General features: G+C 38.4%; 2 protein-coding genes across 4 annotated transcripts; one reads left to right on the forward strand and one right to left on the reverse strand.

The window, feature by feature from the left end:
- On the reverse strand, positions 1–5,916 carry btf3 (basic transcription factor 3). Of its 2 annotated transcripts, none has more exons than XM_059357862.1 (6): positions 5,833–5,916; positions 3,167–3,235; positions 2,639–2,752; positions 2,327–2,528; positions 1,408–1,464; positions 1–545 (listed from the first exon to the last, which is right to left on the reverse strand). In XM_059357862.1, the coding sequence occupies exons 2-6, from the start codon at positions 3,233–3,235 to the stop codon at positions 499–501; spliced, it is 489 nt and encodes a 162-aa protein (XP_059213845.1). In that variant the 5' UTR covers positions 5,833–5,916; the 3' UTR covers positions 1–498. The 2 variants fall into 2 exon arrangements, with proteins under 2 accessions (XP_059213845.1, XP_059213844.1); XM_059357861.1 differs by having other exon boundaries at positions 5,770–5,885.
- A 3,174-nt stretch (positions 5,917–9,090) lies between these two features.
- Positions 9,091–14,175, forward strand: foxd1 (forkhead box D1). 2 transcript variants are annotated; one of them, XM_059358265.1, is made up of 2 exons: positions 9,091–9,117; positions 12,312–14,175. In XM_059358265.1, exon 2 carries the CDS (start codon positions 12,595–12,597, stop codon positions 13,645–13,647), a length of 1,053 nt encoding a protein of 350 aa, XP_059214248.1. In that variant the 5' UTR covers positions 9,091–9,117; positions 12,312–12,594; the 3' UTR covers positions 13,648–14,175. The 2 variants fall into 2 exon arrangements, with proteins under 2 accessions (XP_059214248.1, XP_059214249.1); XM_059358266.1 differs by lacking the exon at positions 9,091–9,117 and adding an exon at positions 12,046–12,186.
- The last annotated feature ends 554 nt before the right edge of the window (positions 14,176–14,729 follow it).

The raw sequence follows: 14,729 nt of genomic DNA on the forward strand, positions 1-14,729 counted from the left end.
TTTTAGCTAGTTATTGACAGTAGCAAAGGTTTATTCCAGATATGGTGGTTGGAGTGAGGCCACGAAGAATTAAGGTTCAGTAACATGAAGGAAAAAGACAAACAGCAGGAGCCTTCAACAACACATTGTACACACAATCTCTCACTCTAACTGGACATACAGACCACAGAGCACAACAAGCATTTAGAGAGTCTGGTGAAAAAGAAGTGGAATGAGTCCAAAAATACCTTGCACTTGAATACTGCTACCCCCGACTTTTTTAATACTTCAGAGTACTAGTCTAGAAAATTACTCAAAAATAATTCACTTAAGAGTAGGCAAGTACTTTGTTCAGGTGTTGCACATTTTACAGAATGTTCACAGCCAAAAGTCGATAGATGATTCATCTTCTCGGGTACTTTAACTTTTCAACTTTCCACCTCTCGAAATAGACAGAAAAACATCTTGTGCCTCACATGGTCCTGTCAAGTTTTGACACTTTGGGGAGTCCCATTTCCTCTAGTTAGCCTCATCCTTGGATGCTTCATCAAAATTCTCCACCAGGTCTGAAACAACAAAAGATTCAGCGGTAAATTGATTGAGTCGGGGAGAAAAGGCACATCCATTTGCTCAGGAGGTGCCAGAGCACAATTCAGGAAAAGTGTGTTTATCTGAAACATGATACTAAATGTAATGCCATCCAAATTATTTGCTCATCTTTCCCTGCTCCTACGTAGACTGCAATGTGCTTGACAGATGAGGCCCTCACAACTACTGAAAGCAGCTGTAAAAATGATGGCGTAAAGCATCAAAAAGTTGGCCTCAATTACTCACATGAAATGTGAGAAATCTGCCTTTCAAAGTTTTGGCTCAAAGGGTCAAGGGTTAAAATGGAAACAATTCAAAAAGGTCTGAGTAAACATGTTCCTTTAGTGGGAGAACAAAGAGGAAACTTAACTCCAATAACAACATGATGGTGATGGCTGTTAACCCCGTGCCATCCGGCTCTGACTGCTCTTATTGCTGAATGCTCGCGTAATCGTTTGTTACATTAGTGAGAAGTGCAGCTACAGGGGGAGAAGTCCTGGGAAAAGCTCAGATTATTGTAATGGCAACCTCATGTGTTTGGCCTATTTTCCTCACAAAGAAAAGCAAACTGGATCTTAAGATCTTATAAACAATGAACATGAGATTCAAACACAAAAGCCTGCGTTGCACCATCATTCTAAAGTCATTGATGAATCCCCTTCATATGACCCCTTTCACAAGCCAAAAGAAAACAAACCTGCCATGCTAATTTAACTGAGAGAAAAGGGGGGAAAAAAGACCATGTCTCATAATGGACAAGTGTGAAGAAACAATTCCAAATAAGGCTTCAAAGAAGCAGTCTTCTATTTCGATTGGTGGAACAAATATTTGTGCACTAACCTGGAACGTCATCATCTTCTTCTTCTACTGTTGCAATTGGCGCTTTTCCATCTGCAGCTGCAAGAGGAGGAACAATCAGTGAGAAGTTTGAAGAGCAGTGTAAAAAGTTTAAAAAGTCAAGTCACAAAACGATCAAGGTCAAACCCTGAGGGCAGCATCTCTTTAAACTAGAAATGCTGAGAATGAAACAGTTTTCAGCTTCATTGGCCATGACTCAGTTCAGTCTCAGTTATACTTGATTAGGTGTCAGTCAAATTTACAGCAAGTTCCACACAATGGTTTATGTCACACGCACAGCAGGAAACAGACTAGTGTGATGCGTACTTGGCGACTTTCTTTTAAGATTTTGCCACTTTCTAGACCCTCTACATGACTTTATTTCTAAAAAGCAACTTAGGGGACTTTACACAGAGCAAGAAATTTTAGGATACATTTTCTAATTACCTGAATCAATATAATTCAAATTCTGTTGCTTCATTTTCAGAGTTAAAAGGAAGTGACCACTTTTATTTTGGTAGTTGGAAGAGGAACATTGCATTATATCCGTTTCAAGCATAAAGTTGAAGAGAGAAAGTAGAGGATTGGCAGACGGTCTGAGACCTTGAGCGACTGTAGCAACCCAAATTTAGCCAGCAGGAACCCCACATGGGGGTTTGATCCTGACTGCCAGATTCTGCCGTCACAAGTTAAACCCAGCGCTGACAGTTTACTTCAAAAGTGTTTATATTTCGTATTCATTCTACTGTACATTTACATTTTATTTGACACTACTATGCAGTATTTAAATGTAATTGGGGAAACAAGAAAACCGCATTTGTTGCATCTCTAGTGAAACAAGTTAGACTAAACACTTTATACACCAATTCATCGATCATGTATGCTAAATTATTCAAGCTGTTTGAGTATTATAGCTACTGACCCTGTTTGGGCAGAGCCTCAGCAAGTCTCCTGAGGCTCGTCAGGCTGTCGGCTCCCAGCTGGTTCAGGATGCCCGGCAGCATCTCCGTCAGCTGTTTGGTCTCAGCGTGGCCGGTGATGGTGAAGGTGTTGGCAGCGAGAGAGGCCTGCACTTTGGGATTGTTGAAGTGGATGACTGTTCCTTGATTTGTAAACATGTTAACCTGGAACACACCAAAGTGTTGGAACCATTTACAACAATATAACAAGCAGTACTGGATCAGCATCACCTCGAATCACAGTGGGCAAAGCTGAGAGGAGAGTTTGTGCCTACCTCCTCGATACCAGAGATATTGTTGACACCGAGTTTCTTTAAGGAGAACTGCAGCTTCTTGTCATCTGCGGTTGCTGTTCTGTGTACAACCTTCTTCTTTCTGCGGGCACTTCCCTGTTGGGACAGTCACACTGTGTAAACCTCAAGTTGTTACTGATCTATTAATGCATTATCTTCTAAAACAAAATCCTCAATTAGATGAAGGTAGCACTATACTCGACAATGGATACTTGTCTGGAAAATAAAGAAGAAAAAAAAAGAGACTTGTGGATACCCATAAAAAACTATTTTCTTTCCAACATCTTGAGATTGGAGGTCATGGGACTCCTTTGAAAGTGGCTATGTCTGTTTAAATATGTAGTAACTAGCTTTATTTTCTGTCAAGAAGTTGATTTTAGATTTTAGACAACATTGTGCCAAAACTCTGAAAACTTTAAGCATTAAGAAACAGCAGAGAATGCAGACTGCTTGGCAGAGAAATCGAGCATTTTATGGAACTTGTGATAATACTTTTAATTTGTCACTTACCTTTCCACCGATGCGGACCTGTGCCTGTAGTTTAGCAAGTTTTTCTTGATTCATAATTGTTTCTTTCATCTGGAAAAACAAACAAATAAATTTTATTAAAACATGTGTCTACTTATTCTAACAACCTTCATGTATAACAAAGCTAAACAATTCAAACTGCTCCACATAACAGTCAAGACAGGAAGAAATGTTATTCACAAAACTTCACATGGTTGCTGAAAATAAACCATAGCAGGCAACAAGGTAAAAGCACAACATGCAAGTCTGGAGATAAAATGGTCGGACTGCAACACGCTGAAAATTAGATATCGTCTGTATCAAAGCAAGCTGGAAACCATAGTTGTCTGAAATCAAGAAACAAACTGAGGCTCGGGCTTGTAGTGACTTGGTATGATCTGGTTCATTTCTGTGTTGATTGAGGCTCTCATCTCGTTGACCACTGCAAACACAATCTTTGTTGTTAAAAAATCTAACCCTGAAGACAAACAATATGGATGTTGGCATGGCCATAGACATCAGTTAAATGATTTATGGCTTTATAACTAACTAGAAAAATGTATCTGTGGTGTTGAGGATTTTAACGTGTCTGAAGTGGACAGCGAAGTTGTTGTTTGCAATGATTGCACAGTTTCGGGCCAAGTGAGCAGGAGCCAGATCACATTCCATTCAGCACTCCAAATTTAATTACCAATCTAAACAACCATCATCCTGAGCATCAGGCTGGATTTGTAAAGAGAATCAGGCATCAGCAAATAAAGACAATGTCAGCAGCCTCTTCTCCAGTCCTTAAACAATGCCAAGAAATATAACTGCAACCACCTAAAGGCCAAACGCATCAGCTGAAAACATAAAATTAAATATGGCGAGGTTTCCATGTAACCTTTTTTTGATTTCATACAGTGAATGTTTGAAAAGCATTGCATTTTATGTCTAAATCTGCCAATAGGTCATCCGGATAAAAGTAGGCATAATAATATCTTCGTTCCACTACAGGAGAGACTTGATGAGCTCTGCAATTTAGCTGCAAAAATTGTGCATATATTGATATCAGCAATCAGCCAAATGGCTTGGAAAATATTGGCATATTGGCAAAAACCTAATATCATGCATGCAGTTCTCTCTAAATCCTTTTCACATCACAACACCACATTAAATTGGAATTAAAATATCTCTATTAAATCAAATCAAATATTGAATTGAATCCTCATTCAATTCAATATTTGATTTGATATTTGATTGTTGGGAATCAGAATCGATTTGGGAGATCAGTGGCCCTAATGACAGCAAAACATACTTCACCAGTGTCATTACCTCATTACAAATGTTACTTCTGCTAGTATTCACGTTTAATCAACAGAACTTGAGTCATCTAAGCCGTTTGCGTGATTACAGTATAGTGTGCACCATGGTACTGTAATGTTAAATAATGTTGGCAATATTCAGAGAAAGACACTTGAAATTAATACAGAAAATGACAAATTTTCCGATTAAATAACACTATGAGCTGTCAAATATTTACATCAAGCCATACATCGTCACACTGTTAAAATAATCGCCTATGTCATTTTTTGTCAAAATTGTTTTTTTTTTTGCCTAAATCATCTCCTCATGACGCCTGCCACCTATGGTAAAATCGCCTACATACTCAGTTGATCAGATTTTACCCCTTTAAGATAATGGCCTATGTCAAGTGTGTGCCTTAAGCAGATTTATTTTGCCTAAGTCAAAATAAAATGTGATTTAAGACAAATTTTGAACATGCCTTTGTGACTTAAGCAAGATATGCTAACACTTTATTTTGAAGGTGTCTACATAAGAGTGACATGAGCTGTCATAAACATGACATGGGATGTATCATGAACATTATTGACACTTTGAAGTATTATTATTACTATGCCAATAGCCATCCTTTGTTACATCCTTTTTGAGTGAAATGATCAATAAATGTCATATGTTACACTTTTGGTGAAGTTTTTTGTCTTTCCTTCAAAACTTGAAAAAATGAGTTAGGCGATTATTTTAACACGGTGACGATATAATGTAGACATATACTGTCAGCGTAAAGCTTGCCTGATAGCTCGCATCTTACCGATAAACAAGGTGCGAACAAGTGATAGGAGACACATGTATGTCAACACACACTCAAGCAGGGAGGAGAGGCTTTGGTGTGGGTGTGGTAGCCGGCGGTTAGACCACAATCAAGGCAGACTTTTAAAAAAGCCAGTGAGTAGCTGTCAGTGTCACAATCTAAAGCACTAGATTTGGGCAATTAGCTACAGAAAGCGAACTGCTCCTCTTCTATGTTGTCTGTATTGTAGACAAGAAGCGAGGACAGCCACATAACAAAGGCAAAAAAAATCAGAAGCACCGCAGGTAGCTTTAAGCTAACGTTTCCTGACTAATTTAGCCTGCTACTGCACCGAAACAAGGTGTGGTTTTAGCTTTTGTGCAAGATAACTTGTAACAAGCTAACTTTAGCTAGCCTTTGAGCTAGCTGGGAGCTAGTGGAATGGACGGCCTGTCACACACACACACTGTGTCAGTACGTTAGCTTCAAACCCCGGCAGATTTCAGCTATCTAGTCAGAAAAGGCTTTCGTTTACCTCTTGCCGTCGGATCGAGGGGAAACAGTGCAGGGAAGAAGGTATTTAAAGCTCCTCACTGACCTGTAAACTAACAGCAGACACATGCGGGAAGCAAGATGGAAGCGAAAGAGGAGGGAGGAAGTGACGTCAGGGCAAAAAGCGCACTGTGGCTTTGGGGTTCTCTAGCCCTGAGTTTAGCTTTGCAGGCGACACATTAACCCTCTGAACCCCCACCAAAAAAAATGTTTTCTTTAAAACGTCGTTAAAAACACACCGTTTATCGTAGAAGGAAGCTGTAAAAACAGCCTTCTGATAGGTTATGACAGTTTCTCTAAGAAAAAGTAACAAAAACAAAGCTTTAAATTGTGATATTCCTGTCAAAAGCACTTAATTCCACATCCCATTTTAATCGTCACCAAAAATAAAGCATTTGGAATAACTAGATCCTGTTTAAACATTAAATTCTGCACTACTCAGCGCAACTGGGAAGTGATTTTGCTGAGACAAACGGTTATGTGAGAAATATTCACTGAAAGTTGGACAGAACAGCAGGTTGTTTACACAGAGCAGAGAGGAGAGTACAGGAGAGGTTGTAAGTAGGTTTGTAAAAATGTTTTCCATTTTATTCCAATTTCTGAAAAATAATTTACCAAATCATTTGTGCCTTTTTTTCTTTCTTTTTTAACAATGTATGTCATTATAACTTTGTTATACTGGAGTAAAGACAATTTTGAGATGTTCCAACTTCTAGTCATGATTGTGCTGATTCCATAGAGGTACAGGACTAATATACTGCAGTAAAATACAAGGCCAGAGTGACTTAAATGGAAAAATGGAAAAATACGCCCTGAAACAGCTTGGGGTTTAGAGGGTTAAGCGAAACAAAGAATAAAGGTTTAAATTGGTAAATTTGGTTTTGGTGCTGCCCTAGATTAAGAATACGTGCCCTTTTTTGAATGCATATTTAGAAAAAAAAAAGATTTACAAATACATAGTATGTCATATAGTATTTGAGTTACTGTTGCCTTTCTATCATCTCGAACCAGTCTGGCCATACTCATCTGACCACTGACCCAGAGAACTGACACTCACTGGATATTTTCTCTTTTTCAGACCATTCTCTATAAACCATAGATTGTTGTGTGTGAAAATCCCAGTTGATCAGCAGTTTGTGAAATACTTGCCTTGGCACCAACAACCATGCCACGTTCATAGTCACTTAAATCACCTTTCTTCCTCATTCTGATGCTCACTTTGAAATGCAGCACCTCGCCTTTACCATGTCTACATGCCTAAATGCATTAAGTTGCTGCCACATGATTGACTGATCAGATAGTTGTATTACACTAGATAGATAGTGTATTTGTAGAAAACTATTAGATCTCTACATATAGATGTCTAAAAGCTACAGACCTGCCATTAGCAAGCAATTTTGCTTTGAAAAGTCCTTTAATAGTTAGTATAGTAACAATAGGAATTGTTATTTATACAGACTATGTTATTTACTAAAACATTGCTTGCTGGGCCAAACAATTTTAATTTCCATCTACATGGAGACAGACGTATACAATGTCATTAGCAGTACAGTGCAGTGCTGGCATGATGCCTGCTTTTGCATGATAATTACAACGCTCTTTTACAATTACAATTGTTTTACAATGAATGCCAGCCACACTGGTGTGATTAGAGAGAAGGAAATGCATCATATTTGTTTTCAATTGTTGTAATTTATTTGCAGCTCCCGTAGTGTCTTGTAACTTTTGTTTATTTGTTGGTTTTTATTCCTTTTGTTGTTGTTTTTTATCAATTACATCCTGTTCTTTTTATTTAATTGTGTTGTCATTGTCTCTGTGTGTAATGCTGCTGCTACACTGTAATTTCCCAGAATTTTATTTCATTAACTTTACACTATAATATTACCATGAAAATGACCATAAAAGTATCCTTTTACTCTATCTTCTTGTCCTGAATACGCACATAAAGGCAAATTATGTCCATCATATCCAAAAGTGTACATAGCACCTCTCATCAAAAAAACCTTCACCTGTTTGTGACACCTTCACCTCTTCAGCTCAACTCTTTGCTGCAGTAAAAAGTGAACATGTTGGGTGGAAAAGCCGACTAAAAGAAAGAGTGTGCTGTACTTGTTGGGTCAAACAGGGATATGATATCAATTCGTGCAATCTCTTTGAATTCAAAGGATATTTCACCTCAGATCAGCTTTACTCCGGTAGATCCGATACAGTGTGTGTGTGTGTGTGTGTGTGTGTGTGTGTGTGTGTGTGTGTGTGTGTGTGCATTTTTGTGTTTCTATTTGATTCCTTTGGTTTCAAATGTCTTAAAACTTCTATTTTAATCCTGCTTTTTTCCTCCACAATATCCATGCATACATCTTCATGCTTATGTCTGTTTTTTGAGAAGCACTTTTCTGCAAAAAACACTAGTTGCTTTTAAAGTGCAATATAAATTAAATAAACCTGTAACTCTTTGATTCTGAGTGACTGTCACTAAAACAGTATCAGCATAAAATACATTTTACATACATCTGTTTATCAAATCGAAACAGTTATATGTAGCCCGGATTATCTTTCTTAACACACTGTAAAAACCAGAGCCTGACTGATATCGGCCTATCATAGAAATATCAGTATCTATCAGTATCAACATATATGCTGTCCAATATGCATCAATATGAAAACTGTTTTCACAGAACTTATAATGCAGAAAACATGCTAAAAATGGTGTCAGTTATTTATTTATATTTTTCATATTTTAAATGGAAAGAAATTGAAAGGTACTAGACATATAGTAATGTTTGTTTAGTTATGTTATTGTTATTAACTTAACTTAGTATTCTGTAATAAAGTTGGTTGTTTAAACCTTCTGGCGACCTTTGTATAGTCATAGTGGTGCACAAGCCACACAGAAAATTTCATTTCAGCTCAAAAATTCACTATGACTGATGCCATTTCTGTGAATATTCCACCTTTAAAATCAATGTCTGTTGGAAAAATCCCATATGGGTTGGGCTAGTAAAACCAAACTACAAAATAAACAGGTACATTTCCATAATACTGCCCTTACAAGTTATAGTAATAATAATAATAATAATAATAATAATAATAATAATAATAATAATGGAGTTGTAATCAGTTTCTTTTCCTAATTTAAAAATTTTCTCACCATTACAAATTGGCATATGAGAAACATAACACTACATCTTACAACCTATAAGACACTGAAGAATATACAATTATCCATACCCAACAATAAATAAGCATTTTGGTGCGGTTTAAGGAACTTTTTGATGACTTTATAAGTTTATAGGCTCTAAATAAGTGTTGGATAATTCTTACCCATGAAAAGGTAAGCGCGTGAATTTGTAGCTAAATTAATTAATGCATCTCTAAAAGAAGGCGCGATGGAATAGTTCGCCATTGTACCTCACAGAGATTTAAAACATTTTTTTTTTAAAGTCAGTATAAAGTGAGAGAATCCACACTATTCAAGCTCAATATAGCTTGAGTTTTTCAGAGCCATATTTTGGAGATATTTACTCTCCACAAGTTTAAAAGTTTGGCATTTTTATTTATGCAAGTAACTGTATCACGTTTACTTTTTTAACAAAAATATGGGCTATATTTCTAAATATTCCCATTGGGTTTTGATGCAATTGGAAAATTAGTACATTTTTATTCAGCTATTTTTTTTCATCGAGTGATATTTGTGGCGTATACAGGCTAATTTAGTGAGCAGTCCAGCTCACGCACAGTATGACTGTTGTCTCGCCTCTCCTGCATGTGATCCACATTAATCACATGCCCCGCAGACCCTCTCAGACCCTCTCAGACGGGCCGGTTTGGTGACACTCAGGGGTTTAGTCAGAGCAGGACGCAGAGAGGCAGGGATTGCGTTTAACCAGCTAAGTGCTTTCTTGGTACCCCGTGGCACGGAAACACCCTCGGATCGCAGAGGGGGAATTTAGAAACACTTTAGAGGTGGTTTACCACACATGCGAGAGCTGCTGCTGGAAGTGTCGGCTCAAGACGAGTGAAGAAAAAAAACCGCTTGGGCTTCATTCATTCAGTGCATTCACACAAGTCTTGTGCGTAAAACTAATCTTTGGTTCTGCAAACGTCACTTCATTAAATTAAATTAAATTAACATGCAGTCCATTTTAAACTGAAGTTAAACTAACTTTCATAATAAAACTAAACGTTTAAAGTTGACTTTTTTTTTTTATCTGCCAATGAGTCATTCACCACATCGCTGCTGCTTTCTGGTTTAAAGGTCTGAAGAATAAGATCATCTATTCTAACTGATTAATATGCATGACGGCACGTCAACTTTTTTCAGTGAAGACTTAAGTTTTATTTGATAAAATACATTGATTTATCTCAGAATTTCCGGAGTAGGTTACAAATTATGTCAAATCATTGCACAATCCGCAGACTACTGATTAGGATTTAAAAAAAAATTAAACTATTCGATTAAAACTTAAGCTTGTTGTAGAAATTCCTTAATATCTGCACATGTAAATATGCACCGATTCATACACTTAAAAAAAAAAAAACGACTTATTTTGAAGGAAAAAAATATTTATTTTTAGATTGATTAATTATATATAAAGCGTGGGTAGCGAGTGTGTATCTAGTGTCTCTGTGGAAGTTTTTCCATGATTTTTTTCCCGTAGATTACAAAAAAACCCCAATAATGAATATATTGCCTTTATTGGATGGATTGTGATTGTGCAGATTAAAGCCCTTTATTCCAAAATAATGTAGCAAAAGTGATTATGAATAATAACAACAATAACAATAAAATAAAGCCTCGGTTATAATCAACTATCAGTTTAGACAGAGATTACAGAAAATAATGTCAGAATTTTATCATTAATTTACAACAACGTGGTTGTTATGAATTAAATAAATTATTGTTTATAGAGGCAAATAGAATATAAATCAGGGCTTTATTACCAGGATAGCAAGTCAGATAAACGCTATGCTTTACACCAAACTCTACATTAAAAATGACTTCTAAAAGGGACGTTAATAGACTACAAAGTTGTGACACAAATACAGCTGCAACAGTTTGTAACTTTTATGGGCCAGAAGTGTTTTAAACGTGAGACAAGTTCACCGCTAGATGGCGCCAGTCAAATAAGAACCTGTGAAAAGTTACTGAAAGGCCACACAGCACCTGAAAACATAAGATACAGTCAACATAAGCAGCCGTATGTATATATCTGTGATAGAAGCACACTATAAATATGTTTTAGGCCAACATTTTTTTATGAAAACTGGCGAATATTATCTTAATGTATAAAAATGTGAGAAAAATAATGCACATGAGTTTGGGAAGGTTTTTTAAAAAAAAAAAAAAAAAAAATCTGTTGCAATATTTTTTGATAAATGTGCTTGTTTTGAGTATATTGTTTTTGCTTAAAAATATGAAATAAAAAAGGAGCATGTTGGATGTTTTTCATGCAAAAAAAAAGTTACAAAATCCTTTTCGGCCACCGTATCAATAACAAGGCAAAGCTGAACGTCATGGAGATGATCGTTCAAAATAAAATCATTATAAAGCATATTTTACTACCTCACTTTTACTCATCTTGTTTTTTACTTTTTACTTAAGTTACTAAAGCAAATCAACTAAACTGAATAATGGTGTAAATTAAGTCTATAAACTTCACGTATTTTATTTAGGATCAATTTTAATATACAATCAAGACGATTAAAATATTATGTGGGACATTATAATGCTTTTATTGGGCCCACACGCATTTTGCAAACGTTTTACTCTGCACTAACTTAACATTACTTTTATCTGAAAAAACCTTTAAAACTTTAATATATATAGTATCTTTATTTATACACTTATTTAAAATACTTATTCCACCCTCCTAGCTCCATAAAATAAAACAAGATGAATATATAAATGTGTACACACACGCATACACACAGCAGCATGCTTGCTGCAGACGCACGGCAGAGGCCTTATATCTGGGGCTTGCATGCTCTGCGTGACCCGTGACTGATTCGAGTTAACAGCTGACTCTTTTCCATTACAAATGGCTCGCGGATAATCTAGATAACTACCGGATCACGCAAACTGAGCTGCCTGTGTACGGTGCACTAGTCCCGGGCGCTGTTTCAGAAGGCACATCACAGGTCTCTTATCAAAATTTTATATTTTGGCAGAATTTAAAATAAAAATCCCAGGTATTTTTAAATGTATTTTCTGCACATTAACAATGAAAATATGAGATTTTGAAATAATAAACGGTTTTCAAGATATCTTCGATCTCAGCACCAGTAATTAGACTTTCCTTTTTTATCTTTCAACATCTATTTTTGAGCAAAACTGCGGTGGAATAAAAAGCTGCAGATTAATGCGCACTACAGGCCACCGTGAATGACCACTAAAAAGGATGTAGGCCACACCAAACTTTTTCTAAAAAAACCACTCACAGTTAATTTTCAAAGACCTTTTGTGTTATTTAATTTTTTCTCTCTCTTTTCATTTGCCTCGGTGACGTTTCCACCCCATGTGACCAGGGCGGCGGTATAAATAACGGGAGAAGATCCGCCCCCTCTGTGATTCAGGTCTGGCCCCGTTTGCAGGTTTCCCCCGGCACATTGCATGCACACAGCCTGGCATCAGCGGGACTGTTCGTTATTAGAAAAACAAAAGGTGGAAACATATGGAAATAGCGAGAAAGCAGGGGGACATCTCTCAGCGCGCCTCTCCTCTCCCCCTCCTCATATGAGTTGTTGAAGAGGGAGGGCAGCTCATCGTCTTCCTCATCTGGCGTCGGAGGCGCACAGCCGTGTGTGAGCCATGACTCTGAGCTCAGAGATGTCGGATGCCTCCATCCTTTCGGAAGAGACCGACATAGACGTGGTCGGGGAAGGGGAGGATGGAGACCAGACGCGCTCCTACGTGGACGAGGTGGCACAGATGCACGACGGCATCCTCCTGGCCGGCTCTCCTCCTCCGTGCCTGGACAGCTCCACCTCCTCAAGGGATTCCTACAAGCCGGCGGGCAAGAACACCCTGGTGAAGCCCCCTTACTCCTACATCGCCTTAATCACCATGGCCATCCTGCAGAGCCCCAAGAAGAGGCTCACCCTCAGCGAGATCTGCGACTTCATCAGCAACCGTTTCCCGTACTACAGGGAGAAGTTCCCGGCCTGGCAGAACTCCATCAGACACAACTTGTCCCTCAATGACTGCTTCGTGAAGATACCGAGGGAGCCCGGTAACCCCGGGAAGGGCAACTACTGGACCTTAGACCCGGAGTCTGCTGATATGTTTGACAACGGGAGCTTTCTGCGGCGGAGGAAGCGCTTCAAGCGGCAGCAGGCGCAGGACTTGCTGCGGGAGCACAGCAGCTTTATCCCCGCCGCTGCTGCGTATGGGTACGGACCGTACGGCTGCGGAGGATACGGCATCCAGCTCCAGTCATACCACACACACTCTGCACTTTTTGCGTTCCAGCAGCAGCAGCAGCAGCAGCAGCAACAGCAGCAGCAGCAGCACTCCAGGCATTCACACACGGGGACCATTATCCCCGCGCCCTCTTTGATGCCCACCACCACGGACTTAGCCAGGAGTAGGTTTTACCCCCAGCTCAGCTCCAGTCTGGGCTCAGCCAGCGTGCAGGCTGCAGTCCCGGTGCAGAAGTCCAGCTCTCCGGTGCAGCGGTCCCCCTTCTCCATAGAGAGCATCATCGGAGGGTCGCTGAGCCCCTCCAGGACTTCCCCGGCCGTTATCCCGGTCTTACCCTCCTCTCTGGGGCCTCCAGCGGCCACACAGCCGCACCCTGGAGCGATTTTACACCCGGTTGAAAACTTTCCAAGCAGAGCTGTGAGCGGCACTAGCGACTGTTAAATGTCTTAACAAGAAACTTTTCAAAAACAGCAACAAAAACAAAAAACGCCCCTCTTTGAAGGTAGGATTATTTTTGTATGTTTGTTTGATAGCACGCAGCTGAATGATGGACATAAAAAACACTATTTGTGCCTATATTCATGCTGTTTAAAAATATATATTTATGTTCATTTTTTTCGGTGTGAATCAGACTCTTTTTGAACTTCTCCTTGTATTTTCCATGATCGTTCCAGTCACTGTTTAGGGCGTCTCAGGACTTAATGGACAGGTTATAAATGATCACATGTTTTTGAAAATAGGCTATAATAATAATGTATTTGTGTCAAACACATCCATGTTTTTTTTATTAGTTTGGCAAATCAAAACTTTTTTTATGGTTTTGATTTAAACTTTGTATTAAAAAAAGAAAACACAGAGAGCAAAGTCATACATTTATAATAATAATATGCAGTGTGTGTTTATTTCAGTAATAAAACATTGTACATTTTTTTGGCAAGTATTGTGTAATTGAAGTGTGATATTTTTACACAGTTTGTTTTTCAACAAGAATAAATTTCGTTTTGCAAAAAAGTAAATTGTTTGGAAATATATTTATTAAATAACGCTGACCTTAATGGGCCTTTACTGGAAAAAATAATTTATTAATGCCAAGTTCCAAAAATGATTGATTCCATCAGGTCTGTACTTTGGGGGTTATGTAAATTAATCAGCTGATATAATAACAACAACCCAACTAGCCTGCATGATAACAACATTATGGCTTTGAAGTGTGGTTGAAAGGTGTTTTAATTTAATAAAACATGCACAAAACACACAAAAAAAGAGAAATTGAGTATTTGTTTATGTGCTCAAACAGTTTGCTCAGATGTTGCACACTCTCTAACGTCAGTGCTCATGCGCACACGAGGCCTGCGTGTCCATCTGACCTCTCTCACACTCATCCTCGTAATTACGGTGAGCGGACAGGAAGGTGTCAGCGGGGTGAGACAGGGGCTGTGTTTTGCCTGCTTCAGGTCGGTGATTACACCGGTGCTGATGTCGACAGCTGGTCAGCTCTTGAGAAAACACTCCTCGTGTAATAT

This window comes from Centropristis striata, chromosome 19, assembly GCF_030273125.1.
Source record: "Centropristis striata isolate RG_2023a ecotype Rhode Island chromosome 19, C.striata_1.0, whole genome shotgun sequence".
Classification (NCBI taxonomy): Eukaryota; Metazoa; Chordata; class Actinopteri; order Perciformes; family Serranidae; genus Centropristis; species Centropristis striata.